Source organism: Microcebus murinus, chromosome 13, assembly GCF_040939455.1.
Source record: "Microcebus murinus isolate Inina chromosome 13, M.murinus_Inina_mat1.0, whole genome shotgun sequence".
Lineage (NCBI taxonomy): Eukaryota > Metazoa > Chordata > Mammalia > Primates > Cheirogaleidae > Microcebus > Microcebus murinus.
The window spans coordinates 50,752,663-50,765,972 of NC_134116.1; the positions used below are offsets into that span (position 1 = coordinate 50,752,663).

Consider the following 13,310-nt stretch of genomic DNA (forward strand, 5'->3'; position numbering starts at 1 on the left):
TTCTCCCTGCAAGCTAGCTACCCTTACATTATAATTCTGTTGTGATTCATCACATTCTTTTTTGTGAAACATTGCATGTAGCAATATAACTTGTAACTGGGCTTATGTACATGCCTATATAATTTTAAAAAACAGGTCAAGCCTCTAGGAAATTAAATTAGGAGAGGAAAAAAAAAAGCTAGACTCTCAATGAGGTAGTTTAAGAATATACATATAAAAAAAAACTATGATCAAAAATAGATCCTTGTGTTGCCTTGTTTTTTACCCAAGAGTGACTACTACTTTTCCTGAAAATTGAGTACAATTCTAATTTTAGGCCTTTGAAGGTATATAAAAATGTTTCTCTTAGATGTTTATATCTTCTACATTTTACATCATGAAATTTATATTTCTTATTTTCCTATCTAGTACTTTTACTTTCTGTATCTTCTATGCAGTTTTTAGATCATAAATCTTGCATGGGCCCATTCTTATTTCTCTTAAGATTGTTTTTCTATTTTCATTGTCTCTTCTTTTTCTTTTTTTAAATATCACTTTTATGGCATTTTCCTGAAGCAACTCAAACTGGTCTTTGGGAATATTTCATTTGTGTAAGTAGATGTTTACTCTTTATTATGGCATACTGTTCTAAATAGGATTTTAGCTTTATCCTTGATTTCTTTGGCTTTATTTTTTAAGCATTAGGCCACTTGGAATGCTATTGTGTCAGAAGTTGACTACATTCTTCTTTTCTTGCCACAGGCACTTAAAATGACCCCTTTCAAGAGTGATATGAGTTGTTATTGGGGTGATACTTGTGATAGTAGAATAATAAAAGAGAGACATGTGGTCAACCGAGTGCAGTGGGCTGGAAATTTGTCTTGGCAGGAAGGTACATACATAGCAGGCAGTCATAGGAAGGGAGCCCCATGAAGGCATTTCCCCAGCTCCTTTCTCTGCAAAGGCGAGAGCCCTATAGTTTTGGGTTTAATACTAGTAATGATCTCAGGGGTGACACTCTGGCCCTAAGTGCCTTAGAAACTTTACAGTCTTGCTCAGGATTATACTCACCCATTAGGACCATAGGAAGCATTACTTGTTAGTGTCAAAGGCTGAAAATAGTATTGATAAAAAGCAAATTTTAAAGCCTAGTATAGACACTAACTCTTAGTTTATCCACTATTATTATTTCCTTATTCTTGAGTCAAAGTGAGTAGTTCTAACTCAACAGGCAGTTCAATCTCTAACCTAGTGGTGGGCTAATGGTCATTTATATGGCCACATTCTTTTTGGCATATACACAGTTTATTTTAGGTTCCTCCAGTTACTTTTTTTCCTTTGCACTAGAAGAAGGAACATCTTGGTTAAAGAAAGGGAGTGGAGAATCTGGGATAGTGATTTACACTGAACAGATTTTTACTCTGGATCATCACTGAGGTAGATTCATGAGCATAAAGGTGTACTTGAGTATACAAACATGAATGATAAATTTCATTCTGTTCAATAAATGTTTTTGTACCACTTATTCTGTTAGGTGATAATTGTTAAGGTGATAATTGTTAACACCTGTCCTTTTATACGTATAAAAGAGTAGACCTGTTTTTCTATTTAGAAAGTGTATTTGACCCTTTCTCTGCCCTTTTAAAGATATAATGCTCCAATGAATAAGAGAGAGGAGAATTGGTAATTGAATCTAGCTACTTGAATATAAAACATTGCTCTACTTTGGGATATATAAAACTTAGATTTCTGTGTTTTCTTTTTTTTCTAAATAATTATTTTTTCGTTTGAATTGCACTTTGCAGGAAAACTAATTTATTCACTTTTTAAAGTGGTCTTATGTTTGTCTGGCAAGGAAATCAGCAAAAGAGTTCTTGAAGCTAGCAATGAAATTGAAAAGTGTCTACTGTCACCACTGGTGATAAATCAAACTGATGTTAAAGATGCAAATAGTTATTCTAGTACATTCTTCTTCGTTACTAGAATTGTTTAAGTTAATTAAGCTAGCAAAGTACTTCATTATCTATTATGCTGCATACTAATGGTAAATTTAAAGTTTCGCTGTTTTGTAATTTGAAAAATTTTCTGAAAATCATTTGTCTTATATTCATTGTGTTCTAAGTTCGTATATGTAATAGTAATTAATACTATTAATTAGGAGAATATATTTATTGTCCCAAATTAGGTTTCTAGTTTGTGTGGTTTACAAAGTCAATAAATTTTAGTAAATGTTTGAAACTACCACGTGCAGGATAACTTTTGTCCATCTTTTTGAGAAAGAGATTAAAACAATATATAATACATTTTTATTAGACTGTCAGGAATTTAATTACATTTAAGTTAGCATTATAGAATTTTGAATGTATCCTATTAACTAAAATTAAAAAAAAAACTCTTATAAATTACTGACATGATTGGTTTTTTTCATTTTCAGCATTTAAATATTAGGACACTGACGGATGATATGGTAAGGTTATCCTCAACGTTTCCTTTGTTATGAATTTTAACTAACTATGTTATGTTGGTGGCATGCTTGCTAACACCTTTTAAATTGCTAAAAGCTGCACGTATTGGAAATGTACTGTTTTTATATTGCTAAAATAAGAGGCAGAACTGGTAAAATACATTAAATTGTTGCTTTTAAGTTGTGAAAGGGAATAGTTGATATGTTAATTTAAAAAATTTGTTTAATTACAAATTGTTAGTCAACTTTGAGTCATTCAAATCAGCTCTCATTCTCTGGGAAGGAATTTTATACTTCAGGAAGAAGTAGAAAAAAATAGCTAAAGACGTGTCAGCTTCTCAGAAATATGTAGTTGCTAATTAAAGTAAACCAGACTAAAATATCATGCATATATTTTTTAAATTTTTGCTTAAAAATGAGAAAATGAGGCATGGCTTACTATATGTTCTTCATGCTGAAAATAATAGGGCTTCTTAAAAGTAATTAACACTGTATACATTATAGCTTCTTACAGAATCAAGTTTTTCTGAGAAATTACAAATCTTTGCATAGTTTATTTTTCTCTGAGAAATATATTTTTGAATGTAACTCGTGGTTAATGGTAAAGGAATAATAGCAAGAACAACAACAAACCTAAATAAACAATTACACCAAAAATATGTAACCATAATATAGAGGAAAAAACTCCATTGACCATGTTTTGAATTTAGCTTTCTCATCTGTCAAGCACAAAACAGGGTAACTAGACCATGGTAAGCACTCAAAAAATGTTTAGCACCTCTGATCCAAAGTTCCATCTTAGGCACCTGGGTAAGGTGGACTTGCAAAGATGAATGAAACATAGATCTTGACATGAATGATTTGAAAAATTGAATTAGAATGTTGATATGTTTTATTCCTCTGAATAGTATCTAAGAAAAAGATATGTATGTAGTTGTTTTGGAGAACATTTACTTTTCATTTACTAACATTTAGAAAATGGTAGCAATACAGAGCACTTATTTAGATTATGCAACTTATTTCTCACCTTTCAAGGTAGATGTTGTCTTTATTTTATAACTGACAATGTTAAGCTCAGACAGGTTGGTAAGTAGCTTGCCCAAGTGTGCCCAGCTGGCAAGTGGTGTAGCTGTATCTTGAATCTTGTTCCATGTAGCTCCAAATCCCATACACTTACTGTGCTGACTTAACCTAGCCTGCAAATGGCTTCTTAAAGGCGGATAATAAAACCATCTGCGATTTTTACATTTGAACTTTTATGAGAACGTACAATGGTATATTTGTTACAGCTTTGATATATAATTCATGTAGCATCCAATTCACCCATAATTCAGTGATTTTTAGTATATTCACAAGAATTGTACAATGATTGCTGCAGTCAATTTTAAAACATTTTCATCAGCCTACAAAGAAACTTCACATTTATAAATAGTCCTTGTCCACTTTACCTCAACTCCCTCAGTCCTAGACAACCACCAGTCTACTTTCTGTCTCTATAGATTTGCCTGTTCTGGACATTTCATATAAATGGAGTCATACAATATGTGGTCTTTTGTGGTTGACTTCTTTCACTTAACATAATGCTTTCAAGATTCATCCACATTGTTGCATGTATCAGGGCTTCATTCACTGTTATTGCTGGATAGTATTCTGTATGATGATATTTTTGAGGTTTGTTCATATTTTATGGACACTCCATTTTTTTCCGTTTCACTCAGACACTGCCCTTACTTTCACTATATGGCAGGGTTTGCACACTGCCAACCCACAATCTTTACCCTAAATTTTAGAAACAGGCCGGGCGTGGCGGCTCACTCCTGTAATCCTAGCTCTCTGGGAGGCCGAGGCGGGTGGATCGTTTGAGTTCAGGAGTTCGAAACCAACCTGAGCAAGAGCGAGACCCTGTCTCTACTATAAATAGAAAGAAATTAATTGGCCAACTAATATATATACAAAAAAATTAGCCAGGCATGGTGGCACATGCCTGTAGTCCCAGCTACTCGGGAGGCTGAGGCAGGAGGATCCCTTGAGCCCAGGAGTTTGAGGTTGCTGTGAGCTAGACTGACGCCACGGCACTCACTCTAGCCTGGGCAACAAAGTGAGACTCTGTCTCAAAAAAAAAAAAATTTTAGAAACAAAATCATGGAGTGGCTTCAAGAGGCTATTCCAAAAGCTGTATTGCTCTGTCTTATATCAATAATTGGGTTCCTCACTGAAGACTTTGTTAATTCTTTCTCTATCCTGCCCCCATTCTTCACTTTTCCCCTTATGCTTGCAACTGGCCCAAGTAAGGTCAAAATTTTTAGATTATTACCAGAGTGCCAAGTATATATTTTTAGTAGTACATCACTTACTGTCTGTCTTTCTTACTAGTTTAAACCTTTTGAAGGCAGGGATGATATGTCATTATTAACACTTCTTGAACCTGGAATGTTGTCTGGCACATGGTAAGCATGTTAAATTTTTTATTGAACAAGTGAAAGAGTCAGTACTGTGATAATCTGCCTGGTATTGGATTTAGGCCTGGGTTGGCCCTAGTCAAGCTTCCTAGAGATGGAGTCTTGCCTTTTGCACAAGGTATGGAGGGGGTGACATGGGTCTTCTGTCAGTCTTTCTGACCGCCTGTCTGGATCACTGAATGTTGCCTTACTTCTGCTTTCCTCTTAGATGTACACATGACCATCTCTCCTAACTTCCTCATTGACCCTCTTCACATGGACTTACGGACTGAACTGGTGTTTCCTCACTCTCACTGTTCTCTGCTGACCTTATGCTTCAGTTTGTCCCTTGAGTAGGTCAGGAGTTCATCGAGGGAAGGATCAAGTAGGTACTCTGGTTTAGGCAGCTTGATCCATTATTGTAGAAGTTTGAGAATAAGCATGGCTGTCTTGAACAGGAGGCACTAAAGAATAAATTCTTTCTTACTCATTGTTGACTGATGCAATGTGGAAGGAGCATTAGATTTAGAATCAGAAGATTCTTGTTGAAATATAGAAATTTACTACGTCTTAGCTCTGTGACCTTGGCAAATCAATGATTTCATTTTTCATTTATTTGTAAAGCATGGCTAATTATGTCTTCTCACCTTCCTCTTGGGTTTTGGTGAGTTTCATCAAGGATGAAGTATGTTGAACCTGTGCATTCAGTTCTGTCTTTTTTTTTTTTTTTTTTACTCCTTTAAAAAGTATTTCCTGATGTATGGACAGAGAGGTGGTGTGACATCTTTGGAGCTGAGCCTCCCAGGGGATGTGTACAGATCAGTATGAAACTGTGAGAAGTGAAAGGGTAGCTGAGTATTTTGAGGGCTTTTTTAACTATTTCTGGTGTATTAGAGCTCAGGGAAGCATTTTCCATTGATGCTTTGATATGTGCTGGCAGTATGTTTTCTAATTAAAATTTGCCATCTCATAACACAGACATTGCATGTGTGCTTTTAATTTAGAATTTCTTAATGGGAATAGCCTTTTTTTGGGTGGAATTTGGGAGAGTCATATAAGAATAGCCTTGTGCTGTAGTCATACATTTGAATAATAGTATTTTAGAAATACTAAATGGAAACATCATGGGAAACATTCATGTTAAAAACATATCTCTTTAAGTTCTGTTAAAGGCTTGCAAAAGTACTTCACATTTCAAGGTTATTACTTGAGTTACTATCAGAATTGAATTTCACAGGATACTGTCTTGTTAAAGTAATATAGGATTACTATGTTTTGGTCCCTAGGCACAGTTAATAGCTATACATAGTGTTTATTCTACAAGTATCTGGGCATTCTCTATGTATAAAGTGCCTTTCAGGTGCTAGGGTAATATAAAGCTGAAGAAATCACTGTTTAGTTTATAATCTTCCATTGTTTATACCTGGATTGAAAAGAGGCAAAAAAGGTTGAGAGGAATTAGAGTGAGGGAAGATAAGTTTGAAGAGATAAATTAGGAGAAAATTAAATGTAGATGTAACAATGCTTAATTATCCATCAAGGTGCACTGAGTGTTTTTGGAGTCTAGTTGTTTTTGACTTGTGTTTTCTCCTTTGTCCTTTACAACTGCTTGTCTGCAGCACAGTACTTCTGCTGATCTTCTTCATCTCTTTTGTTTATCTCATGGCAGCCAGCTTTACAGTTGTAATCCCTTGTTTGGTCTGCCCCAAAGGTTTTCATACTCTTTTTGATTAGGACTCACAGTAAGAAATACATTTTATTTTGTAGCCTAGCATACATAAACCTCCAAACTGTTTTTCACTTGAAACAAAAGTTTGATAACCAATATTTAACATTTCTAAGCATTATGAACTCTGATCTTTTCTTTTTTATTCCTTTCCAGTTTTCCTCACTCCTCTCCATTTCATTAAAAAAAATGGTGGTCTAATCCACTAAATTTATTTCATGACCTACACAGAAACTAGAGGAAGTCATGAGGTCTTTCTTTTGGCATCAGTTCTTTATTACATATAGTTATATGTAGGAATGCTAGGTTAGAGTGCCAGCCCTGCCACTTGTTAGGTGTATGACTTTATGTAAGTTATGTAGCTTTTGAGCCTTGGTATAGGGTTTAAGGAACAAATTAAGTAAAAATGCTTGGTAAACCATGCACTTATGATATTAGTTGTATGATTAGTAACATAATACTTTTTAAGATTAAAGTATGATTTATATACAGTATAATATACTAATTTGAAGGGTACAATCTGAATTTTGACAAATGTGTACAATAATGTATACAGTTATGATACGAAACATTTCCATCACCCCAAAAGGTTTCCTTTCTGCCCATTTGCAGTCAGTTCTCTTCTCCCATCCTGACTCTTGACAAACACTTATCAGCATTCTGAACTATAGTTCAGTTTTCAGATTTTTATTTCATAGATGAAATCACACAGTTTGGTTTGTTTCTAGTTTTTGGCTATTATGAGTAAAGATGCTATGAACATTTCAAAAAAAATTTAATTTTTAATTTTTTGTACAGATAAGGTCTCACTATGTTGCCTAGGCTGGTCTCAAACTCCTGGCCTCAAGTGATACTTCCACCTCAGCCTTCTGAAGTGCTTGGATGAGAGGCATGAGCTACTGCACCCAGCTAAATGAAGTTAATTATCTGTATTTGTGCCTAGCTGGCAAGTCATGTAACATTAGCTTAAAAAAAATAGCCCAACCTAGAGGAATTATTTAAAATAATTTTATCTGATTGTCTTAGTGGGATATAAGGGTTTCTGTACTACAATTGAAATTTATCTTCCATATTCATTAACTTTTAATATTTTCCTTAGTAAGTTAAAAACAATGAGTGATAAATCAAAAAGTATAACCTTTTTCACCATCATTTTTCTGTAAAACTATATATTCAAATTATACTTTTCTATATAGAGTATACATACCAGGACTGGGACAACTGAATGTAAAATACATCAAAACAAGTTCTATAAGATTTAAACTATTCACTAAGTCAGGTGGCCTTTTTTATCCCATTAATGAGTTAATTAGGACTTCCTGTATTTAGATTTTCAGTAGTAACACTTAAGTGCTATCTTAGAATCTTTAAATATTTATGGGATAGTTTAGAGAGCTCCTCCTCAAATCAGTAGAAATTTGGGAATAAGATCAAGAGCTCTCAGAGTTGAATATACTAAGATGTAGTAGGGGGTGCCGACTTGTTTATTCATTCTTTTGACCACTCAATCATTAAACATTTGTTGAGTGCCTAGTACTGTTATAGGAACACAAAGATGGTTAAGAATGTCTCTGTCCTCTGGGTACAGTGAAAAAACAGAAGTGTACACAATCAGTAGTTATAATGTGTGATAGAGTCTGGAACAGTATACAGGGTTCAGTGGAAATAGTGAAGTCAACTTGATTTGGGGCAAGACTTCATAGTGAAGGTGACTTTTCAGCTGAGTTTTGAAGGGTAAGTTAGAATCCAGGCTGGCAGGAGTTGGTGTGGTGTTTTTACTCTGTAATTATTTTACCTCTAGGATATCAGTGGAATGGAAGCATGTCAGGTTGGCAGGTAGAAAGCAATTGTTGATGTGTTGATGTCTTCTGATGATTTTTGTGTATGGGTAATATTGGTCTATACCTTTTAAAAATAAAGTATAATATTTACAGAGCTAATTTTTATCTCCTTTCAAGTATATATTATATTTGGATATATGCAATTAGAATTGTACTTTGAGTAGATATGGGTAGATATAATTTAGGTGTTTCTTGAAAATTAATTTTTTCAGTAATTTTTGTGCTTCTTTTTTTGAATGGCTATTTTTCTTACTAGCTTATTATATTACATTACAGAAATTCATTCTTGTTTTTAGTCTAGGGGACTGCTCTGTGAATTATCAGTGTTGGGAAGAGTCTGGGTTTTCTTATTGAATATATAAAAGGCATAATACCTGACATTCTCCTTGATATGCTATGTTAATTATTTCTTATTTAAAATATTGTTTAGAAGGATTTAACAAGGCAAGGAGTGATGGCTGGTATTCCAGGCCTGGAAGATAGGAAGCTAATCATGAATTTACTCACTTAACAATATTTATATTATGTTTACCACATGCTTAGAACCATGCTAAGTTTCAGGGGTGGTTTAATGAATAAAATAGTCCCTGTTCTCAAGGACTTAAAGCTTACTTCAGTAAACATACATGTTCACAGACAGTTTTAGAATTGTGTACATACTATGTAATGGCAGGCACTAGGTTTGTGAACATGTAACCCAGTCTTGAGGAGTCAGGAAGGATTCCTACATGAGCTGTAGTTCAAGCTGTGAGCTGAAGATTGAATTGAAATTAGCTTGGTAAAGGGGATGGGGTATGAATTATGGGTAGGTTCTAGGCACAAGGAACAACATGTGCTTGTTTGGGAGATTCTAGATTATTCATTACATCTGGATCACACAGTGTAAATTGGTGGGGTGGTGAAGAGATTGTCTGGAAAGGTTCACATCAAGATAGACCTTTGACCAAGGTAAGATTGGAATGTTAACATTTTAGTAATGAGGAGCCATTGAAAGTGTTTAAGCATGGAAGTGAAGGACTTGATTGTTCTTGCATTTTCAGTTAGATGAAAATGGTATCAGTATAGAGAATTGCTACAGAGTAGTAGAGGTAGAGGGGCAGTGAAGACATGGAGGATGGTTAGGAGACTGAAGCAGTTATCTAAGTGGCCTGAGCTAGGATAGTGGCAGTTAGAACAGAGGATGAATTAAGAAGATACAGTGCACATGGTTTGATTTATGTCTTTATTAATTGTTGTTAAAGTTATTACAATTCAAATCACCTTTCAGTTGAGCTGAGTCATAATCAATTCATATCATCAGTTAGTACCTCTTGCTTCTCTTCCCATTCAAGTCCATTCATTCTTCTAATCTGACATTATCTCTCAACTCCTCCAGGCTTCCCAAACCCTCCTACTTTGCCCTTTGGAACTCAAAGTCTGTCATCGTCTTTGAATGTTCTCTTTCCTCGTTGCTCTACTTGAAACCTGGATGTTCTTTGATGGCTTTATCTCCCTGGAGGCTTCTTCCTTCAAAAGCTTCCAGATCTCTTTGAAGCATAAACCATCAGAGTATACAACCTGTTACATTCCTCCTTGTTGTTGATCTCAACTGTAGGTCTTCCACTTGCTCCCACTGATTCACTGAAGGCAATCTTGAGTACTTCTTTTCCATCACTATTTCTACTATCCTGTCATATCCACCTACCAGTGGCTCTTAACCTGTGGTCCATGGACCACCAAATATGCTGTGGTAGAATTCATGGTGTCCATTTAGTATTTTTTTGAACTATTCATATAGGAAAAAAAAAAAACCACAAACAACTATTAGCCAGACCAAAAAAACCCACAGTAATATTTGACCTGTGACTTCATCACTAATATTTTAACAGATATTTTCTGAAATCACAGATATTTTCAAAGCACATTAGTTACTGAAGATATTTTAAAATATGGTTTATATTCAACACTATGTTGAAAATTAGACTTGCCATTAACCCTTGTTATTTAATGCAGTAATGAAGAACATTACTATATGAAACTTTATTAATATTTTGATAACCCCATTTTATTTTAATTAGTTCTTTGTAATTACATATATTTTATTTTAGGCATTTAAAAGTATTCTATAAGGAGCTCTGTATTAATCATTTGTTGCTATATATTATAACATTTCTCGAAACTTAGTGGCTTCAACCAATAACAAACACTTAATATTTCAGTTTCTTGGGTCAGAAATTTGGAAACAGCTTAGCAGAATGGTTTCAGTTTGAGGTCTTTCATGAGATAGCTTATAATCAAGATGTCAGCTCAGGCTGTAGTCATCTGAAGCCTCGGTAGGACTGGATTATCCATTTCCAAGATGGCTCACTCATATGACTGGCAAGCTGGTGCTGACTGAGGTCAACTGAAGAGAGGCCTCAGTTCTTCCCTGTGCAGGCGTCTCCATACACTCCTCCATGACATGGCAGCAGGCTATAGAATACATATTGCATGTCGTAACTTATTTTCAAGCAATAAAAGAAATTTTAAGATCATAATTGTGTTGCTCATTTTATAAATGCTGTGTGAAACCTAAATGTGAACAAATATTCTAAATATATCAAATATCATTTGGGAGGTACACAGTTTTCTTTTCAAAGATGTCTCTGGCTAAATAACTTATAAACTTCATTAAAATACTAATTAAGAGCTGGAAAAGCCCATTTGTAACATTGAGGAATATTGAAATTAGAATGCAGTAGTTGGTGGGACAGTAGGAATTGTTACTGGGTAGTAATACCATGGAACTTAAAACTGGGATGGTTAGTTTATCACACATGAAAGAATGGTCACTTTTTCTCTCTATGATGATATATCTTACATAAGTACCATACTAGAGAAACCATCAACTGTCTTAGTCACTGTGGTAGCCAGTCTCTAAATGTCTAAGTGTCTAAATGTCTCTAAGTTTCTAAGTGACTAAATGTCACCAACATTTAGTAAAGACCATGGAACCAGCAGGCATACTGCTTAGCTGTTAACATGTTCTGTCTCGTGTAATTTTTATGGCAGCCTCACAAGGGTTCTCTGATGTATCCTCTTTCCAAAGCCTCTCTTACGGTATTTCCTCCACTCCAGAATTAATCATTCATTCCTGTTGCTAGTTCACCTGGCTTATGATTTTCTTGGGGGCATTTACAATATTTTACCTTAAATTATGATGCTGTATTATATATCAGCAGGGATGGCAGGGATGTATTTTATTATCTAGTAATTGCTCATTCATTCACAGCTTTAGCAAGTATTGATTGATCGACTGCTATCTATCTACTGGGAACTCTGCTATAGGCTGAATATACAACAGTGACTATAATATTAATAATTATCTGTTCGTGTGTAACAAGTTACCCTAAAACTTAAGTGACTTAAGACAGCAAACATTTATCATCTCATACAGCTTCAGTGGTCAGGAATTTGGTAGTTGCTTATCTGAGTGGTTCTGGCTTGGGGTCTTTCCTGACTTTGCAATGAAGATGTCAGCTGGGGCTACAGTTTTGGGTTAAAAAGCCTAAAATGACTTGTCTGACCACTCTAAAGTAGCACATGTACCCACTCCATTCTCTATTACAGCACATAGTATATTCGCTTTATATGTTAGGTTTTTGCCTCCTCTTAAATATAAGATTGCATGAAAATTGATAGATAATTTTAAGCAATATATTTTATTGAATATACTGAAGGCTTGGCTGGGGCTTCTAAGATGGCTCACTCACATGGCTGTTGGCAAGGGGCCTGTTTATCTTTTGGTGTGAGGCCTCAGTTCTTTGTCATGTGGGCCTCCCTTTAGGAATTCTTTAGTGTTCTCATGAACTGGCAGCTGGCATACCCCAACCCTAGTGGGAGCAAAAAGCTGTAATGTCTTTTATGATCTAGTCTTGGAAATTACACTGCACAATTTCCACAATACTGGTTACACAAGTCAGAGGATCACTGAGGGGTCAACTTAGAAGCTGGCTACCACAGTGACTAAGACAGTTGATAGTTTGTCTAGTGTGGTACCTATATTTTAGTTGGAAAGAGTTAACAATTACAAAATAAATAATTATAGTTTTTATAAGTCATTTGAAAGGACATATAAAGTGAATATACTATGTGCTGTAATAGAGAATGGAGTGGGTACATGTGCTACTTTAGAGTGGTCAGACAAGTCATTTTAGGCTTTTTAACCCAAAGCTGAAAGGTTAGTAGTAGTTTTATTTCCTGTTAACACCTCTGTGATAGGTATTATCATTAAAGGTTTAAGTAGCTTGGCTGTGGTAACCCAGCAAGCAAGTGGCTGGCCAGGATTCAGAAGTCAGACTCTGGAGCTATGTTTTTAATTAGCAAGTTGCCTGGTTAGTAATAAAGATAATTAAAAAGCCAAGCTATTTTAGTTGTTAGGTTTTTGCCTCCTCTTAAATATAAGATTGCATGAAAATTGATAGATAATTTAAAGCAATATATTTTATTATATATTTCTGATATACATTCAGATAGAATTGAATCTATACTTAGAAGGAACTTTTATTTGCTTAATAATTCTCCTGGATTGCATGAAAATGCTACTCTCTTCTGGGTTCTAATGAAGTATGTTTATGATCATACATAGTTCACATAGTTGTGAAATTGTAAGATGACTAATAATTACAATATCTTCTTTTCCTTTTAAAAAAAACCACGCATTTCTCTGTTGGTATTTAAAATGTTGTAATATTGAAAATCCCAAACACTAAGTTTTCACTATTTCAGTGTTATAGTGTAGTTAAAAACCTAGATAGTATTTTTAGAGCCTGTTTTTGTTTAATTAATTTTATTTAAACTGTCATTACTGATTATCAGTGTGATTACTCAGTATGAGATAATAC

The 13,310-nt window shown here is 34.6% G+C and overlaps 1 protein-coding gene across 2 annotated transcripts in view; it reads left to right on the top strand.

Annotated features, from left to right (window-relative positions):
• Positions 1-13,310, top strand: part of DIAPH3 (diaphanous related formin 3) — a 467,480-nt gene that overhangs the window by 30,551 nt on the left and 423,619 nt on the right. Inside the window, exon 2 of one of the 2 annotated variants that reach the window (XM_076009403.1) lies at positions 2,414-2,446. The exons of the other annotated variant lie outside the window; for it this stretch is intronic. Coding sequence (XP_075865518.1) covers positions 2,414-2,446 — 33 coding nt within the window. The remainder of the gene's footprint in view (positions 1-2,413; positions 2,447-13,310) is intronic. 2 annotated transcript variants of the gene reach the window in all.